Source organism: Mustelus asterias, chromosome 2 (assembly GCF_964213995.1).
Source record: "Mustelus asterias chromosome 2, sMusAst1.hap1.1, whole genome shotgun sequence".
In the NCBI taxonomy this organism is placed as follows: Eukaryota; Metazoa; Chordata; class Chondrichthyes; order Carcharhiniformes; family Triakidae; genus Mustelus; species Mustelus asterias.
Genome location: NC_135802.1, coordinates 157,074,764 through 157,090,527, shown reverse-complemented (window position 1 = coordinate 157,090,527; position 15,764 = coordinate 157,074,764). Strand labels below are relative to the sequence as shown.

General features: G+C 46.3%; 1 protein-coding gene across 1 annotated transcript in view; it reads right to left on the bottom strand.

The window, feature by feature from the left end:
• Nucleotides 1-15,764, bottom strand: part of LOC144481325 (rab effector MyRIP-like) — a 334,837-nt gene that overhangs the window by 53,387 nt on the left and 265,686 nt on the right. The window contains exons 5-7 of the mRNA XM_078200738.1: nucleotides 15,643-15,740; nucleotides 13,991-14,071; nucleotides 12,484-12,633 (exon numbers count right to left, since the gene is read on the bottom strand). Of these exons, the coding sequence (XP_078056864.1) occupies nucleotides 12,484-12,633; nucleotides 13,991-14,071; nucleotides 15,643-15,740 (329 nt within the window). The remainder of the gene's footprint in view (nucleotides 1-12,483; nucleotides 12,634-13,990; nucleotides 14,072-15,642; nucleotides 15,741-15,764) is intronic.

The window sequence follows — 15,764 nt, the reverse complement described above, 5'->3', positions numbered from 1 at the left end:
ACTGGCCATGCTAAATTCTCCCTCAGTGTACCCAAACAGGCGCCGGAGTGTGGTGACTAGGGGATTTCACACTAGCTTCATTGCAGTGTCAATGTAGGCCTACTTGTGACACTATAAGTTTTATCAATAGTCATCTGAGACAAAGTTTGTCTTGACAGTGGCATTATCAGAATGTTTTCTACATTAGGATTGTATTTATTGGAGTTCAGAAGAGTGAGAGAGGATCTCCTTGAAACTTATACAATTCTAACAGGGTTAGACAGGGTAGATTCAGAAAGAATGTTCCCAATGGTGGGGGAGTCCAGAACTAGGGGTCATAGTTTGAGGATAAGGGGTGAACCTTTTAAAACTGAGGTGAGGAGAAATTTCTTCACCCAGAGGGTGGTGAATGTGTGGAATTCATGACCACAGAAAGTAGATGAGGCCAAAACGTTGTCTGATTTCAAGAAGGAATGAGAAATAGCTCTTGGGGCTAAACGGATTAAGAGATAAGGAGGGAGATTGGGATCAGGATATTGGCCGGAATTTTACTGCCCCATCTGCCATGGGAATTGGAGTGGGCGCAGGGCGGACAACGGAAAAGACCGTTGACTTCAGGTGGAATTTTACGGTTTCGTGATGAGCGAGGCCGTAAAGTCCTGCCAATTGAATTTGATGATCAGCCATGATCATAATGAATGATGGAGCAGGCTCGAAGGGCCGAATGGCCTACTCCTGCTTCTAGTTTGTATGTTTCTGACTCAACAAAGTGGTATAAAGAAAATCAATCACCGTGACTACTTTCCGATTATTATCTCCTGCTGTTCATAATGGCAAATTGTTGACTCGTATTTAGAACAGAGTCTCAGCTCTGACGGAGAGTCATCCTGACTCAAAGCATTGCCTCTATTCTCTCTCCACAGATGCTGTCAGACCTCTTGAGATTTTCCAACACTTTCTGTTTTTGTCTCGGATATTTTAACGGGGGAGCCAGTGGACGGCTTCTTTGATGATGCCATCAAGGCCCGATTGTTATTTTAATTATGGGACTGAGTGGAGAAGGGGTTATGGCTCAGACACCAGGCCCACTCCAAGGAGCCGAGGACAAAAGAGGTCCAGGAAGGGAAGCCTTGGGCGAGATTTACTGGTCCCGTCCGCCGCAGGAAACCTAACAGGCAGGGCAGAAATTTCGGCGGACCATTTAAAAGTCCGTTGACCTCGGGTGGGAATTTCCGGTCTTGGGGCTGGAAAATTCCACCCTTTTAATGTTTTGACCGGAGGATCCCAACCATGGGGTGAGATCAGAGAATTCCGGCCATTGGCTCCCTCTCACAGGTCACTGGAGGTTGGGAAGGATGGGATCTTGAAAGGTTGATCACCCATGTCTCTCCCTTCCACCCACCCCATCACCTTGGCCCCAGATGGTTTGGTCACTTGGCTCAAACATTGAGTGGAGTGTCTGGCAGCTGATGGACACTGGTCTCCAGAATTTACTGCAGGAATTGCAATCTGCAGGATTTAGGGCCTATGTGCAATGGGATGCAACTATTCAGCAACATTTGCATCTCAGGGAATTACAGAGAGGCTTACAGCTTCATGATATACAACCACCAGCAAGAGGCCAGCTCATCATAGTCCCAGTGTGCACTCAGAACAGTATAACATCAGCATGAGAGCATTAAGCATTTTTCTAGCAATCACTGCCAATCTACGATGCAGCCCAGCAAAGAACATTTTTCAGGAATGGTTCACAGTCACATTGCACCACACACCTTGCAGTGATCAGTTTTAAAGTTTACTTATTAGTATCACAAGTTCGAATCCTGCCATGGCAGATGGTGGAATTTGATTTCAATAATATAAAACATGGAATTAAGAATCTACTGATGACCATGAAACCATTGTCGATTGTCAGAAAAACCCATCTGCTTCACTAATGTCCTTTAGGGAAGGAAATCCGCCATCCTTACCTGGTCTGGCCTACATGTGACTCCCGAGCCACAGCAATGGGATTGACTCTCATCTGCCCACCAAGGGCAACTAGGGATGGGCAATAAATGCTGGCCGGCCAGTGACGCCCATATCCCATGAATGAATAGAAAAAAAGTAGGCTTATATTAACACTGCAATGAAGTTACTGTGAAAATCCCCTAGTCGCCACACTCCGGCATAGGGTACACTGAGGGAGAATTTAGCATGGCCAATTCACCTAACCACTTTCATCTCATCTCACAGCATGCTGTGACATTTGACTAATGAAGGTTTTCGTTTTTACCTTGTACTATTGGTTGGGAGTTTTGCCCCCCCTGCCCCCCCCGTGGCAGATTTCCCGCTGGCAGCTCACCCCTACAGGCAGGGTCTTCTGCCCTGGCTGAAGTCAATGGCCAGTTGCATTGCGTGCTACCAGTGCCACTGGGGAAGCCAACCCAGGGGGTGGGAGGGTGAGGGGGTTCATCCTTGGCGGGACTGGAAGATCCCGCGGGTGGAAGGGAAGGGCTGGAAAATCTCGACTGTTGTCAATGGTCACTGAACTCTTGCACGGTGTTGTTCTATGATTCTATATCATGGGCTTCTTCTTTCAGCCTGTGGGAGGAAACCGGAGCACCCGGAGGAAACCCACGCAGACACGGGGAGAACGTGCAGACTGCACACTGACAGTCACCCCAAGCCGGGAATTGAACCTGGGTCCCTGGCGCTGTGAGGCAGCCGTGCTAACCACTGCCGCTCCTCGTGCAGAGACATTTTGACAAGAACCACCCTATGATATAGAATCATAGAACAATACTGTGCAAGAGTTCAGTGATCCCTGACAACAGCTGGGATTTTCCAGCCTTTCCCTTCCACCCGTGGGATTTTCCAGTCCCACCAAGGATGAACCCCACTCCGTCCCCCTGGGTTGGCTTCCCCAGTGGCACTGGATGTGTGCAATGCAACTGGCCATTGACTTTGGCCAGAGCAGAAGACTCTGCCTGTAGGGGTGAGCTGCCAGTGGGAAACCTGCCACGGGGGTGGTGGGGGGCAAAACTCCCAACCAATAGTACAAGGTAAAAACGAAAACCTTTATTAGTTGAATATAACAGCCTGCCGAGAGATGAGGTGAAAGTGGTTACAAGAAAACAAGGAAGAAATAAAATCAGTAACTGAGTCATTGAGAATACAATTTAGCTTGTGCCAAGTACTACCCAACACAACAATTTACAAAGCAACAGAGAAACATTCTTTGCAATAACCTTTCAGCTGCAGGAAAAACTCAACACTGTGTGCGTTTAAATAATAGAGGAAAGCCTCTGATAAACATTCTTGTTGGACAGAACAGGGGCCCCTGACAGCCATGTTCCCGTGACGGAGGTCTATTTGAAACACTCGGTGCACAGAAAAGGGCATCTGCTTGCATGTGGAGACGCATGGCACTGTCAACAAAGCTCGGGAGAACACATTAAAAAACACTCTGCGTTCCATCGCTGCTTCCTACCAATTGAATAATTGAGCAGAAGTTTGCCATTATGGATCTACAAAATAACTAGGAGATGTGGACTGACATTTCAATATAGAAGTTCACTGCCTCAAAGGTGAGGAGAAGCGTGAGTTACATGCTTCGGGCAATTCATTAGATTGGAGATTCATTGACACGGTGCTGGGTTTACAGATGTCAAACCAGAAGCTAGACATACAACATGGCGGACAGCAGGCGTGAGCACTCATTTGCTTGTTCTCCCGGTGTCTGCGTGGGTTTCCTCCGGGTGCTCGGGTTTCCTCCCACATTCCAAAGATGTGCAGGTTAGGTTGATTGGCCGTGCTAAATTGTCCCTTAGTGTCAGGGGGATCAGTAGGATAATTACATGGGGTTACGGGGATAGGGCCTGGATGGGATTGTTGTTGCTGCAGACAAAATGACCGAATGGCCTCCTTCTGCACTGTAGGGATTCTATGTTTCTATGATTTTACGCTGTAATTGCACCATCTGCCATATTGGTAAAGGCTCCAAGATCCAAGCCCATGTCTAAAATCAGCATTAGAAAACTGAACACTAGTTTGAGGCAAACCTCCTGGAATTGGATTGCCCTGGTAGCAGCAGGCTGGTTGCATTAAGAATAGCTGGACCTAATGAGACCTAACCAGGGGGTCATTAAAGGAACTACGGAGGTCGATACCAAAAAGATAAGTTCCATAGAATCATAGAATTCTTGTTGTCAGAAGGAGGGCATTTGGCCCATCGGGTCTGTACCAACTCTCTGACAGAGCATCTTACCACAGCCTATCCCCATAACCCCACGTATATACCCCGCTAACCTATTCATTTGGGATACTAAAGGACAATTTAGCATGGAAATCTACCTAACCAGCACGTCTTTCGGATTGTGAGAGGAAACCGGAGCACCCGGAGGAAACCCACGCAGACACAGGGAGAATGTGCAAACTCCACACAGTTCATGACCCAAGGCCGGAATTGAACCTGGGTCCCTGGCGCTGTGAAGCAGCAGTGCTGACCACTGTGCCACCCATAAAAAAAAAGCAGTCATTTGTTTAAAAAGAAATACTTGCATGAGTGCGAAATCAGGAGGATTGTCCCTCTTGGCTCCACAACAGTCCCGAAGACCATCGCTGACCCCCAGCCTGATTGCAGCCCTTTCCTTCCTTGCAACTTGCCTAATCCTCACCCTCCGAGCTCCTGAATGAGAATGGCCGTTGGACAGGCCATCAGCCATTGTTTTCCACCTGGAACCTCTCAACCACCCTGCCGCCAATGTGCTGGTGAACCCTGAGCTCCAGTACCGGTTGACCCTTGGCCTCCAAGCGGAGGCTTCCTAATTTGGGCCTGAAAATGAGACTAAGTGATCATCCGGCACGGTGGCACAGAGGTTAGCATTGCTGCCTCGCAGTGCCAGGGACCCGGGTTCAATTCTGGCCTTGGGTCACTGTCTGTGTGGAGTTTGGAGTTTACACATTCTCCCCAGGTCTGTGTGGGTTTCCTCCGGTTTCCTCCTACAGTTCGAAAGACATGCAGATTAGGTTGACCATGCTAAATTGCCCCTTAGTGCCGGGGGATAGCAGGATAAATGCGTGGGGTTACATGGATAGGGCCCAGGTGGCATTGTTGACGGTACAGACTCAATGGGCCAAATGGCCTTCTTCAGCACTGTAGGGATTCTATGATTCTGTGAAAATAACACCCTCTGCTGATTGGTGTTTCTTATGTCTCTGGTGATAAAAAAAGAATTCCAGACTTCTACAAATAAATCCTTTCACAATCTCACTTTCCAATGAACATTCTTTTCCACAGTGACACTCCAATCGATAATGCACACTGCTAGCTGCAACCTCAGGGAAAACACACAATGAGACACTATTGGTTCAGTTAATGGCTCCTTCAGCTCAGAGTTAGAAGGTCAATGGTTTGACTTTGCTCAAAGATATAAGCTTCATATAGGAACTTCAGGGGGAAACGGAGATGGAGAGGCCATGGTGGTGGTGGTGGTGGTGTGAGGGGGGTGGGGGGGGAGGAAGGATGGTTGGCGGGCAAGTGGGGGTGGTGAAGAGGGTGTAGATGCGGTGGGTGGGACACTGAGGGAGAGGATTCCAAAGTGTGGGACCAAGGTGACTGAGATCATGGCCACCGCTGGGTGAGTATTGCGTAAGATGGATAGACTAGAGGTCGGACCAAAGAGTGAAGGATGGGAGGGAGGAACTGGAGGCTGTTAAATGAAAGAATGGAACATTTTAAACTTGAGGAATGGGGAGTCAGTGTAGGTCAGCAAAGGTTGATGGGAGGAGTGAGTGACCCTTGGTGAGGGATGATTTATAGGTAGCATGGTTTTAAATAGAATCATAGAATTCCTACAGCGCAGAAGGAGGCCGTTCAGCCCATCGAGTCTCTACCAACCACAATCCCACCCAGGCCCTATTCCCGTAACCCACACATTTACCCTGCTAATCCCCCTGACACTAGGGTCAATTTAACATGGCCAATCAACCTAACCCACGCATCTTTGAACTGTGGGAGGAAACCAGAGCACCCGGAGGAAACCCACGCAGACATGGGGACAATGTGCAAACTCCGCACAGACCTGAGGGCGGAACTGAACCCGGGTCCCTGGTGCTGTCAGGCAGCAGTGCTAACCGCTGTGCCACTGATATGAAGCTTAGGGAAGGCGGAGGATGTGAGGCTGAGCAAGGGCGCAGTAAGGTAGTCAAGTGCCAAAGGCATGAATAGGGCTATCAGTGGTAGATGGGCTGAGGTCGTGATGGAGGTGGGAAAATTGCAGAGATGCAAGTAAATAGATTTTGTGCTGGGGATCTGCCAGGATCAGGTTAATTCAAAGAATTCTGCTTTAAAGTTCGTCCTGCACTTTTTAGATCACTACCACCCCAGTCCCATCTGAACATAGAGACAAAGATTTCTCTTGTGATGATACTGTACCTTTAAGAAACATATTTATATCATGTTTCTTGTAAGGGATATGTTTAATATTCAACTGTGTTTTGCAGGGTGCTGATCTGTCTAGGAAAACCTTTAAATTAGTGGCTGGGAGAACAAGATAAGTACTCATTTTAGACATGGTGGGTTTGTTAAAGCAGAGCTAATGCATTTGCATTTACTTAGGCTCCCCCTAGGGTTTTAGAGTAGAGTTTTGATTAGTTTGATTGACAGAGACAGTTATGTGCTTATGGGAGGAACTAAGCTTGCAGGAAAGAAAAAGTTTCAGTTTCATTTTAAATTATAAGCAGTTGCTGCCTGGGCTGCCAGAAGAAACAAGTGTCTCTCTGTCTGTCTCTCTCTCTCCAAACACTTTCTGAAAGCTCCAGGACAGTTAACCTCAGACAAGCAAGTTTTGCTAATAAATTATAAGAGACATTTAAGTCTACAGAGAAATATTTCTTGATTAGGACTCATAGCGATAGGTTAGCAGTTAAGAATTGTATCTTGTCATGTTTAATCATTGCTCAATTGTTAAAAGCTAAAATAAATTTGAAATATCCAACAAAAATACATTATATTGAAAAATATAAACTCCGCAAGAAAGATCCATCTGTGGCTAATTAAGGACGTTAAATATGGTGTTAGATTAACAGAAGATGCTCATAATGTTGTAAAGTAAGTCTGAGGATCAGGAGTGTTTTGGGGTCACCAAAAGGTTGATCAGTATGAGAGTAAACTAGCCAGGAATATAGAAATAGAACATAAAAGCTTTTATAAGTGTATAAAAAGGAAGAGAGTAGCTAAAGAAGCAGAGACAGGAAACCTATCATGGGAAATGACAAAATGGCAGAGATGTTGAACAAACACTTTGCATCTGTCTTCACAATCGAAGACACAAGATACATACCAGAAATAGAGGGTGAACGAGGGACTAATATGAGTGAGGAAATTAAGGTAATTAATATCAGTTGAGACAAAGTACTGGAGAGTATAAAGCTCAAGGAACCACAAACAGATGGTGTACACCCTCAGGTTCTATAAGAGATAGCTGCAAAGATAGTGGATGTACTGGTTATGACTTTTGAAAATTCTTTAGTTTTTAAGAAAGGAGGGAGAGAGAAGACAGGAAGCTACAGGTTAGTTAGTCTGACATCAGTCATCGAGAAAATGCTGGTATCTATTATTAAGGAAGTCTTAACAATGCACTTGGAAAAGCAGAGTTTGAATAGAACAAGTCAACGTGGTTTTATGAAAGGGAAAACATGCTTAGAGTTTTTTGAGGATGTAACTAGCAGGGTAGATCAAAGGGAACCAGCAGATGTAGTGTACTTGGATTTCCAAAAAGGCATTCGATAAGGGGCTAAACAATAGGTAAAGGCTCATAGAGTTGGGGTTGATATGTTAGCATGGATAGAGGGCTGGTTAACAGACAGGAAGCAGAGAATTGGGATAAATGGTACATTTTCAAATTGGCAGGCAGGAGATTCGTTTTTTTTTGTCTCTTGTCTTCCAACATTGATATAGTTTAAGCTGGGCCCATGAGATCAGGAACAGAGACTTGAGCTGATTTTGGTTCTTTCTCTTTACATTAATGAGTTTGTAACATTTAACAGCGTATCTGAGGGAGCAATAACCAAAATAATGATGATGATAAAGCTTTCATATGCATTATTTGCTGATAGATAGTCTGATCCACTTAGTCACTGCCATTACAGCTGGCAACAATTGGGTTACCAAGGAAGATTCAAGAAACTTGAGCCCTACACCCTTAAAAGGAATACGTTAATCAAACCTTCAGATTGGTGGAGTTGGTTTAAAATGGAAAAATGCAAATTATGTTGGAAAGTTCCACCTCAAGTTTCAAGACAGCGCTGGTGACTTCTTGCGATTTGTCCCCAGTATATGCTCCAATTCTATCTTTTACCCTCACTCCATGCTTTTAAAACTGTACTCTAACTCTGATATGGGGGGAAGGGGGGATCAGGACATTGAATTCAATGATCAGCCATGATCAAAATGAATGGTGGAGCAGGCTCAAAGGGCTGAATGGCCTACTCCTGCTTCTAGTTCCTATGCTTCTCTAAACTCTCCAATAATATCCTATTTCAATCTCTTCACAAACCTACCTTACATTACCTGATCTTTCTCTGCACCCTAGCTATGACTGTAACACTATATTCTGCACCCTCTCCTTTCCTTCTCCCCTATGTACTCTATGAACGGTATGTTTTGCCTGAATAGTGTGCAAGAAACAATACTTTTCACTGTATCCCAACACATGTGACAATAATAAATCAAATCAACTCCAATCCAATCCAATCCAATCACACAATTCCTGACAGGATGGTGGAGACAAAGTTACTGGAATTATTTAAAACAACATTTGCACCATTTAAGAGGGATCTGGATGGGTAAGATGAATAGGGGGAGGGAATAGAGGGAAACGGACCGAGTAAAGGCAGAAGGTTTTTTTAGTTTAATTCGGGCATCATGATCAGCACAGGCTTGGCGGGCCGAAGGGCCTGGTCCTGTGCTGTACTTTTCTTTGTTCTTTGACACTGGTCAGCATTACGGAGTGATTGGTTATTTCTAAAATAGATCAAACAGCTGCCCTCCTCCGTGTTCCTCTTCTGATTCTGTGCAGTGTGGGAACTTGAGGAACAGATTGATGGAAAAGCAACAGGAGTTGTCCAGCAGATGGCAACATCCTCCAAACAAAGCTGAGACTTACCGATCTGGCTCAGAAATACACCAGCATTCCTCTCACCTGTAAAAGTGAAGATTCTTTCTAGATTCTGCTATCGGGACCATACACCCTGGAATCCCCTCCCGAAATATCTCCATCTCTCTCTTGTCCTTTAAGATACTCTGTTAAACCTACTTCTATGACCAGGCTATCCTCAGACCTACTTCTGGTGAAAGGTCATTAACCTGAAAGGTTAACACTGTTTATCTCTCTGCAGACGCTGCCAGACCTGCTGAATGTTTCCACCCGTTTCTCTTTCTATTTCAGTTTTCCAGCATCTGCAGCATTTTGCTGATATCTTCTTGTATTGCTTAACTGAAGTTGTCCAACTGTGTGCAGGTCAGGTGGATTGGCCATGCTAAATTACTCCTTAGTATCCAAAGATGTGCAGGTTAGATGGATTGGCCGTGCTAAATTGCTCTTTAGTGATTAAAGATGTGCAGGTCAGGTGGATTGGCCATGCTAAATTGCTCCTTAGTATCCAAAGATGTGCAGGTTAGATGGATTGGCCATGCTAAATTGCCCCTTAGTGTTCAAAGACGTGCTGTTAGGTGGATTGGCCATGGTAAATTCTCGCTCTGTGTACCCGAACAGGCGCTGGAGTGTGGCAACTAGGGGATTTTCACAGTCACTTCATTTCAGTGTTAATGCAAGTCTGCTTGTGACAATAATAAATAAACTTAAACTTTGCCTTTGACCTGTTTTGCCGCCCTCCCATTGAGTAGCGAATTGTCTCCAGATAAGGATGTAGGTTTCCCAAAGATTTGCCCTCAAATACATCCCTGATTTGTGGTAGCTCATGAATATTTGATTGGCAGTACAGAACTAGAACATTGCTGAAAATAAGAGATATGTCGAATCTTTTTGTCTTGCACTCACCAGGACTCATCAATGTCAGTGCAATGCTCAGGTATGTAGGCCATATGACTTAGCCGCTGTTTGCAATGAGCAAAGTACAGACCACGCCCAAACAGCCATCTGTTGTGGGACACAGCAATGGAACTATGATCCTTTCCAATTCAACGTAGAAATGAGAGACTCATAGATCATAGAATAGAATAGAATCCCTTCAGTGCAGAAGGAGGCCATTCGGCCCATCGAGTCCGCACTGACCACAATCCCACCCAGGCCCTATCCCTGTAACCCCACATATTTACCCCGCAAACCCCTCTAACTTACACATCCTAGGACACTAAGGGGCAATTTAACATGGCCAATCCACCTAACCCGCACAGCTATGGACTGTAGGAGGAAACCGGAGCACCTGGAGGAAACCCATGCAGACACGGGGAGAACGTGCAAACTCCATATTGACAGTGACCTGAGGCCGGAATTGAACCCGGGTCCCGTGGCACTGTGAGGCAGCAGTGCTAACCACTGTACCACCGTGCAGCCTGTAAAAAGAGGTCATTTGGTGAAGTAAGTGTCTCTACAGTGGGTCTGATGGTAAAATCTTTGGGGTCACAGCTGGACGACTGTGAGTTCAAAGCCGTATATAACTGACACTCAAATTTCCTTCCTCTCTATGCAGGTTTTGGTGGTTTTTGCCAACCTACTAAACGCTGCTATGAAGTATCAGAGTGCTTGGTGTCACAATCTACACATGCAAGTCTTGTCATATTCCATAGAACAAAATCCACTGAACAACAACAGACACATCTTTACCCTCCGAAGGGTAATTGGGTAATAATTGGGTGCAGTGTATGGCTTCACCCCTGTTCTTACATAGACAAATGAACATGTCAAGGAACTTTGGCGTGATAGATTCCTATTGGTAAGATCACATAGAAACTGGGGTAAATTTTCTTTTAAAAGTAACCTGGCAAATTCTCAGGACCATCATACATGACGGAATTGTGATTTTTAACAAAAGCCTCATGATGGCACGGTGGCACAAGGGCAGCACGGTGGCACAGTGTTTGGCACTGCTGCCTCACAGCGCCAGGGGCCCAGATTTGATTCCCGGTTTGGGTCACTGTCTGTGTGGAGTTTGCACATTCTGCGCATGTCTGCGTGGGTTTCCTCCGGGTGCTCCGGTTTCCTCCCCACAGTCCGAAAGATGTGTGGGTTAGGTGGATTGGCCGTGATAAATTGCCCCTTAGTGTCAGGCAGACTAGTTAGGGTTATGGGGATATGCGTTATGGGTGGGATTGTTGTCGGTGCAGACTCGATGGGCCAAATGGCCTCTCTCTGCACTGTCGGGATTCTATGCTTCTATGACTCACTTCCACCTTGTACAGTGGGAATCTTTGGTTCCGCCCACCACTGGAATCAACACGGGAATGTTGGGAAATCTGACGGACCAGCAAAAGGACCAATCCGGCCACAGACAAAGATTTGCTCAGCATTTCTGCAGGAAAACAGTGTTTGGTCATAGACCAGTGATGTTCAGGCTACCTGCAGGCAATGCAACACTGTGTCCAATCAGATTTCTGGTGTTTGCGGCAAATATGACCCCTCCATCCTCCTGGAGGTTTTGTAGCTCAGTGGTTGGTGACCCTACCTCTGAGCGGAAAGTGGGTTCGAGTCCCACTCCTGGACTTGCTGCTCGCGAAAGAAATGTTCATGATGCTCCCAAACAATTTTATAATCAATCTACCACTCCTTCCAACCTGCCCATGGCAGGCGTAAGAGTGGGAGAGGTACCCAGTCAACCATTAGCCAAAAGGGAAAAAAAAATAATAAGACTTGTCTGAACTGGTCTTGGTTACCTTAAACTGGAATTCCAGTATTACTGGTGCCTGCATTACTGGGATTTTAACTGTTTTTTCCTTCTGACAACACGTCATGTCAGTCTGTCAGTATACTGCGCAATTCCCACGTGAAAAACTATGAGGAGGCCCACATCCCATAATGGGTGAAAACACTTCCAGAAGGCAGTGGTATTGTCACTGGAGTAGTAACCTAGAGATCCAGGGTAATGCTCTGGGGACCCGGTTCAAATCCCACCACAACAGATGGTGAAATTTGAATTCAATAAAATACCTGATATTAAGATTCTACTGATGACCGTGAAACCATTGTCGATTGTCGGAAAAACCCATCTGGTTCAATAATGTCCTTTAGTGAAGGAAATCTGCCGTCCTTACCCGGTCTGGCCTACACGTGACTCCAGAGCCACAGCAATGCGGTTGACTCTCAACTGCCATCTGAAATGGCCGAGCGAGACACTCAGTTCAAGGGGCAATTAGGGATGGGAAACAAATGCTGGCCCAGCCAGCGATGCCCACACCCCACCAAAGAATGAAAAAAAACTCAGAGGGAAAGAAGAAGTCTTCTACAAAGAGTCAGTTGGCTGCAACTGGAAAGCGGAAGGTCGAGATAATTCTCTCCAACTCACCCACAGATTTGATATCCTTCTATAGCTCTCGCGGGAAGGGACGGCATCTTCCTTGTTGGAGACTGGATAGGCCGAGGCTCTGGAATGTGAGTGTGGCTGTTCGGATTCCGAGTCAGTCAGTCCACTCAGAGATTTCTTCCTCTTTATCACCTGCAATGAATGGAAGGGGACCACTCGCATCAGGAGTCTCTCGATGGACAAAAGAAAAGATAGACAATGGGTGGGATACTCCGACCGTTCACGCGGTGGGATTCTCTGTGCCCACTGAAGCAAATGAAGAGTTGGCTGAGCGCCAAATTCTCCGTCCTCGTGACGGTGGGTGTGAAAGGCTGGAGAATTACGGCCAATATTTAAATACAGCAGCATCACAGTGTTTCCCCGTTTGGGTTTGTGGTAACGTGGCCCCTTTAAGGGGACGATCCTTTGAGGGTCACATGATTGGGTTGGACCCTATGGAGAGGCTGCGTGGGAAACCGAGCCAATCAGAAGCGAGGGTGCACGTCCTGGGTGGAACCTCAGTTGGGGCAGGGGAGGACAGGAGAGTAGATATATATTAGCTCTGTCTAGACCCTTATCTTGTGCGTATGTTAATAAACTGTTTCTCGTTGGAGCCAATTTACTACAGGGTTTAGACCCGGGAAGTGAATAGTTTCGCTGCTGCAATGTAGGAAATCAATGTTGTTACAAACGGTCACTATTAAATATAATAGAGTTACCCATAATACTGCCCTTCAGCCCATCCAGAATCAGAACAGCACCCTTAATGCAACAGTGCAAGGTTCACCACTTCCCACAGGGGCCTCTTTTGGGGCCTATATCATGCTGGCAATTTTAAGTTTAAGTTTATTTTATTGATGACAAAACATTGAATGTATTCAAGAGGCGGCTGGATATAGCATTTGGGGCAAATGGGATCAAAGGTTATGGGGAGAAAGCAGGATTAGGCTATTGAGTTGGACGATTGGCCATGATCGTGAAGAATGGCGGAGCAGGGTCGATGGGCCAAATGGCCTCTTCCTGCTCCTATCTTCTATGTTTCTATTAGTGTCACAAGTAGACTTACATTAACACTGCAATGAAGTTACTGCGAAAATCCCCGAGTCACCACACCGCGGAGCCTGTTTGGTTTCACTGAGGGAGAATTTAGCATGGCCAATGCACCGAACCAGCATGTCTTTCGGACTGTGGGAGGAAACCAGAAGAAACCCACGCAGACATGGGGAGAACGTGCAGACTCCACACAGACAGTGACCCAAGCTGGGAATCGAACTCGGGTCCCTGGCGCTGTGAGGCAGCAGTGCTAACCACTGTGCCACCGTGCTGCCCTTTGGATCATGAGATCACATTAGTGAGGACCACAGTGAAACTGTTCAATATCTGTTAACAGTTTTTTTAGTTCTTGAAATCCTTTGCGAAATATAACACGACTGGATGCTGTAAACAGCTTGGTTTGTACTGGGATAATAATTCATGTCTCTTGCGATATCTCCCAGTAAAACACACAGACCTTCTGCATTATCGTCGTGGCAAGTTCTTCAATCAGTTCCTCTTTGTGCTCTTGTAAATAATGGCTCTCGCTCTGCTTTTCCTAAAAACAAACATAAAGGACGTCATTCGTTAGAAGCAGTTCAGAGAAGGTTCACTTCTGATTTCTGGGATGAGGGGAGTTATCTTATGAGGAAGTGTTGCACAGGGTGGGTTTGTATCCATCGGAGTTCAGAAGAATGGGAGGTGATGTTACTGGGGTGGCACGGTGGCGCAGTGGTTAACTCTGTTGTCTAACAGCGCAGGGACCTGGGTTCAATTCCTTCCTTGGGTCACTGTCCGTGTGGAGTTTGCACGTTCTCCCCATGTCTGCGTGGGTTTCCTCCAGCTGCTCCGGTTTCCTCCCACAGTGCAAAGATGTGCGGGTTAGGTGGATTGGCCATGCTAAATTGCCCCTTAATGTCAGGGAGACTAGCTAGGGTAAATATGTGGGGTTATGGGGATAGGGTCTGGGTGGGCTTGTGGTTGGTGCAGAAACGATGGGCTGAATGGCCTCCTTCTGCACTGTAGAGATTCTATGGTTCAGTGAAACAGAGATGCTGAGGGGATTTTACTTTCTTCTTCACAATCCCACTCAGGCCCTATCTCCATAATCCCAATTTACCCTGGAGGCAGAAAGACAGGTTAATAGGGGGGTGAAAAAGCCATATGGCACATTCGCCTTTATCAATCGGGGTATGGATTACAAAAGCAGACAGGTCATGATGGAGTTGTATAAAACTTTGGTGAGGCCACAGCTGGAGCACTGCGTGCAGTTCTGGTCGCCACGTTACAGGAAGGACGTGATCGCACTGGAAGGGGTGCAGAAGAGATTCTCCAGGGTGTTGCCTGGGATGGAATATTTAAGTTATAAGGAGAGGTTGGATAGGCTTGGGTTGTTTTCTCAGGAGCAGAGAAGACTGAGGGGCAACCTGATCGAGGTGTTCAAGATTATAAGGGGCATGGACAGAGTGGATAGGGAGCAGCTGTTCCTCTTAGTTGAAGGGTCAGTTATGAGGGGACACAAGTTAAAAGTGAGGGATGGGACGTTTAAGGGGGATTTGAGGGAAAACATTTTTACTGAGAGGGTGGTGAGGGTCTGGAATGCGCTGCCTGGGAGGGTGGTGGAGGCGGGATGCCTCACATCCTTTAAAAAGTACCTGGATGAGTACTTGGGCATGCCATAACATTCATGGCTATGGACCAAGTGCTGGCAAGTGGGATTAGGTGGGGGGGGTCAGGGCCTTTCATGCGTCGGTGCAGACTTGATGGGCCGAAGGGCCTCTTCTGCACTGTAGAATTCTGTGACTCTGTGATCATGTTATTCACAGCTGGAGGAGGATTGGACACCCAAATCAAAAAAAAGATGCTTATTTCTGGTGATAAACCTATTTACAGCCACATCCGTCAGGTTACCATTCTTAAATACACCTCGAGGGATCCTAATTAATGGAAAGCAGAAGAAATAAGCATTTCCGCTGCCTGCGTGCACTGATCCCGGAAAGATTTCACCCTTTTGAGCTTCCAGATGTAGTTGGGCAGAAAGCTTGGAGCCTAACCGAGCCAATCCAATTTTAACCCCTTCCGTCCACAAATTCCCGACTGTGGCCCAAGTAGAAGCACCCAGGAACTCACCAGGCTGTCGCTGAAGGATTCTGCCTTGGTGATGGCCTCTTCCACTGCTTCTTCTGCCACCCTCAAAGCCACGGCTAGAGTTTCAGTGATCGTGTGACCTTTAATACAGGATGAGAGATTAA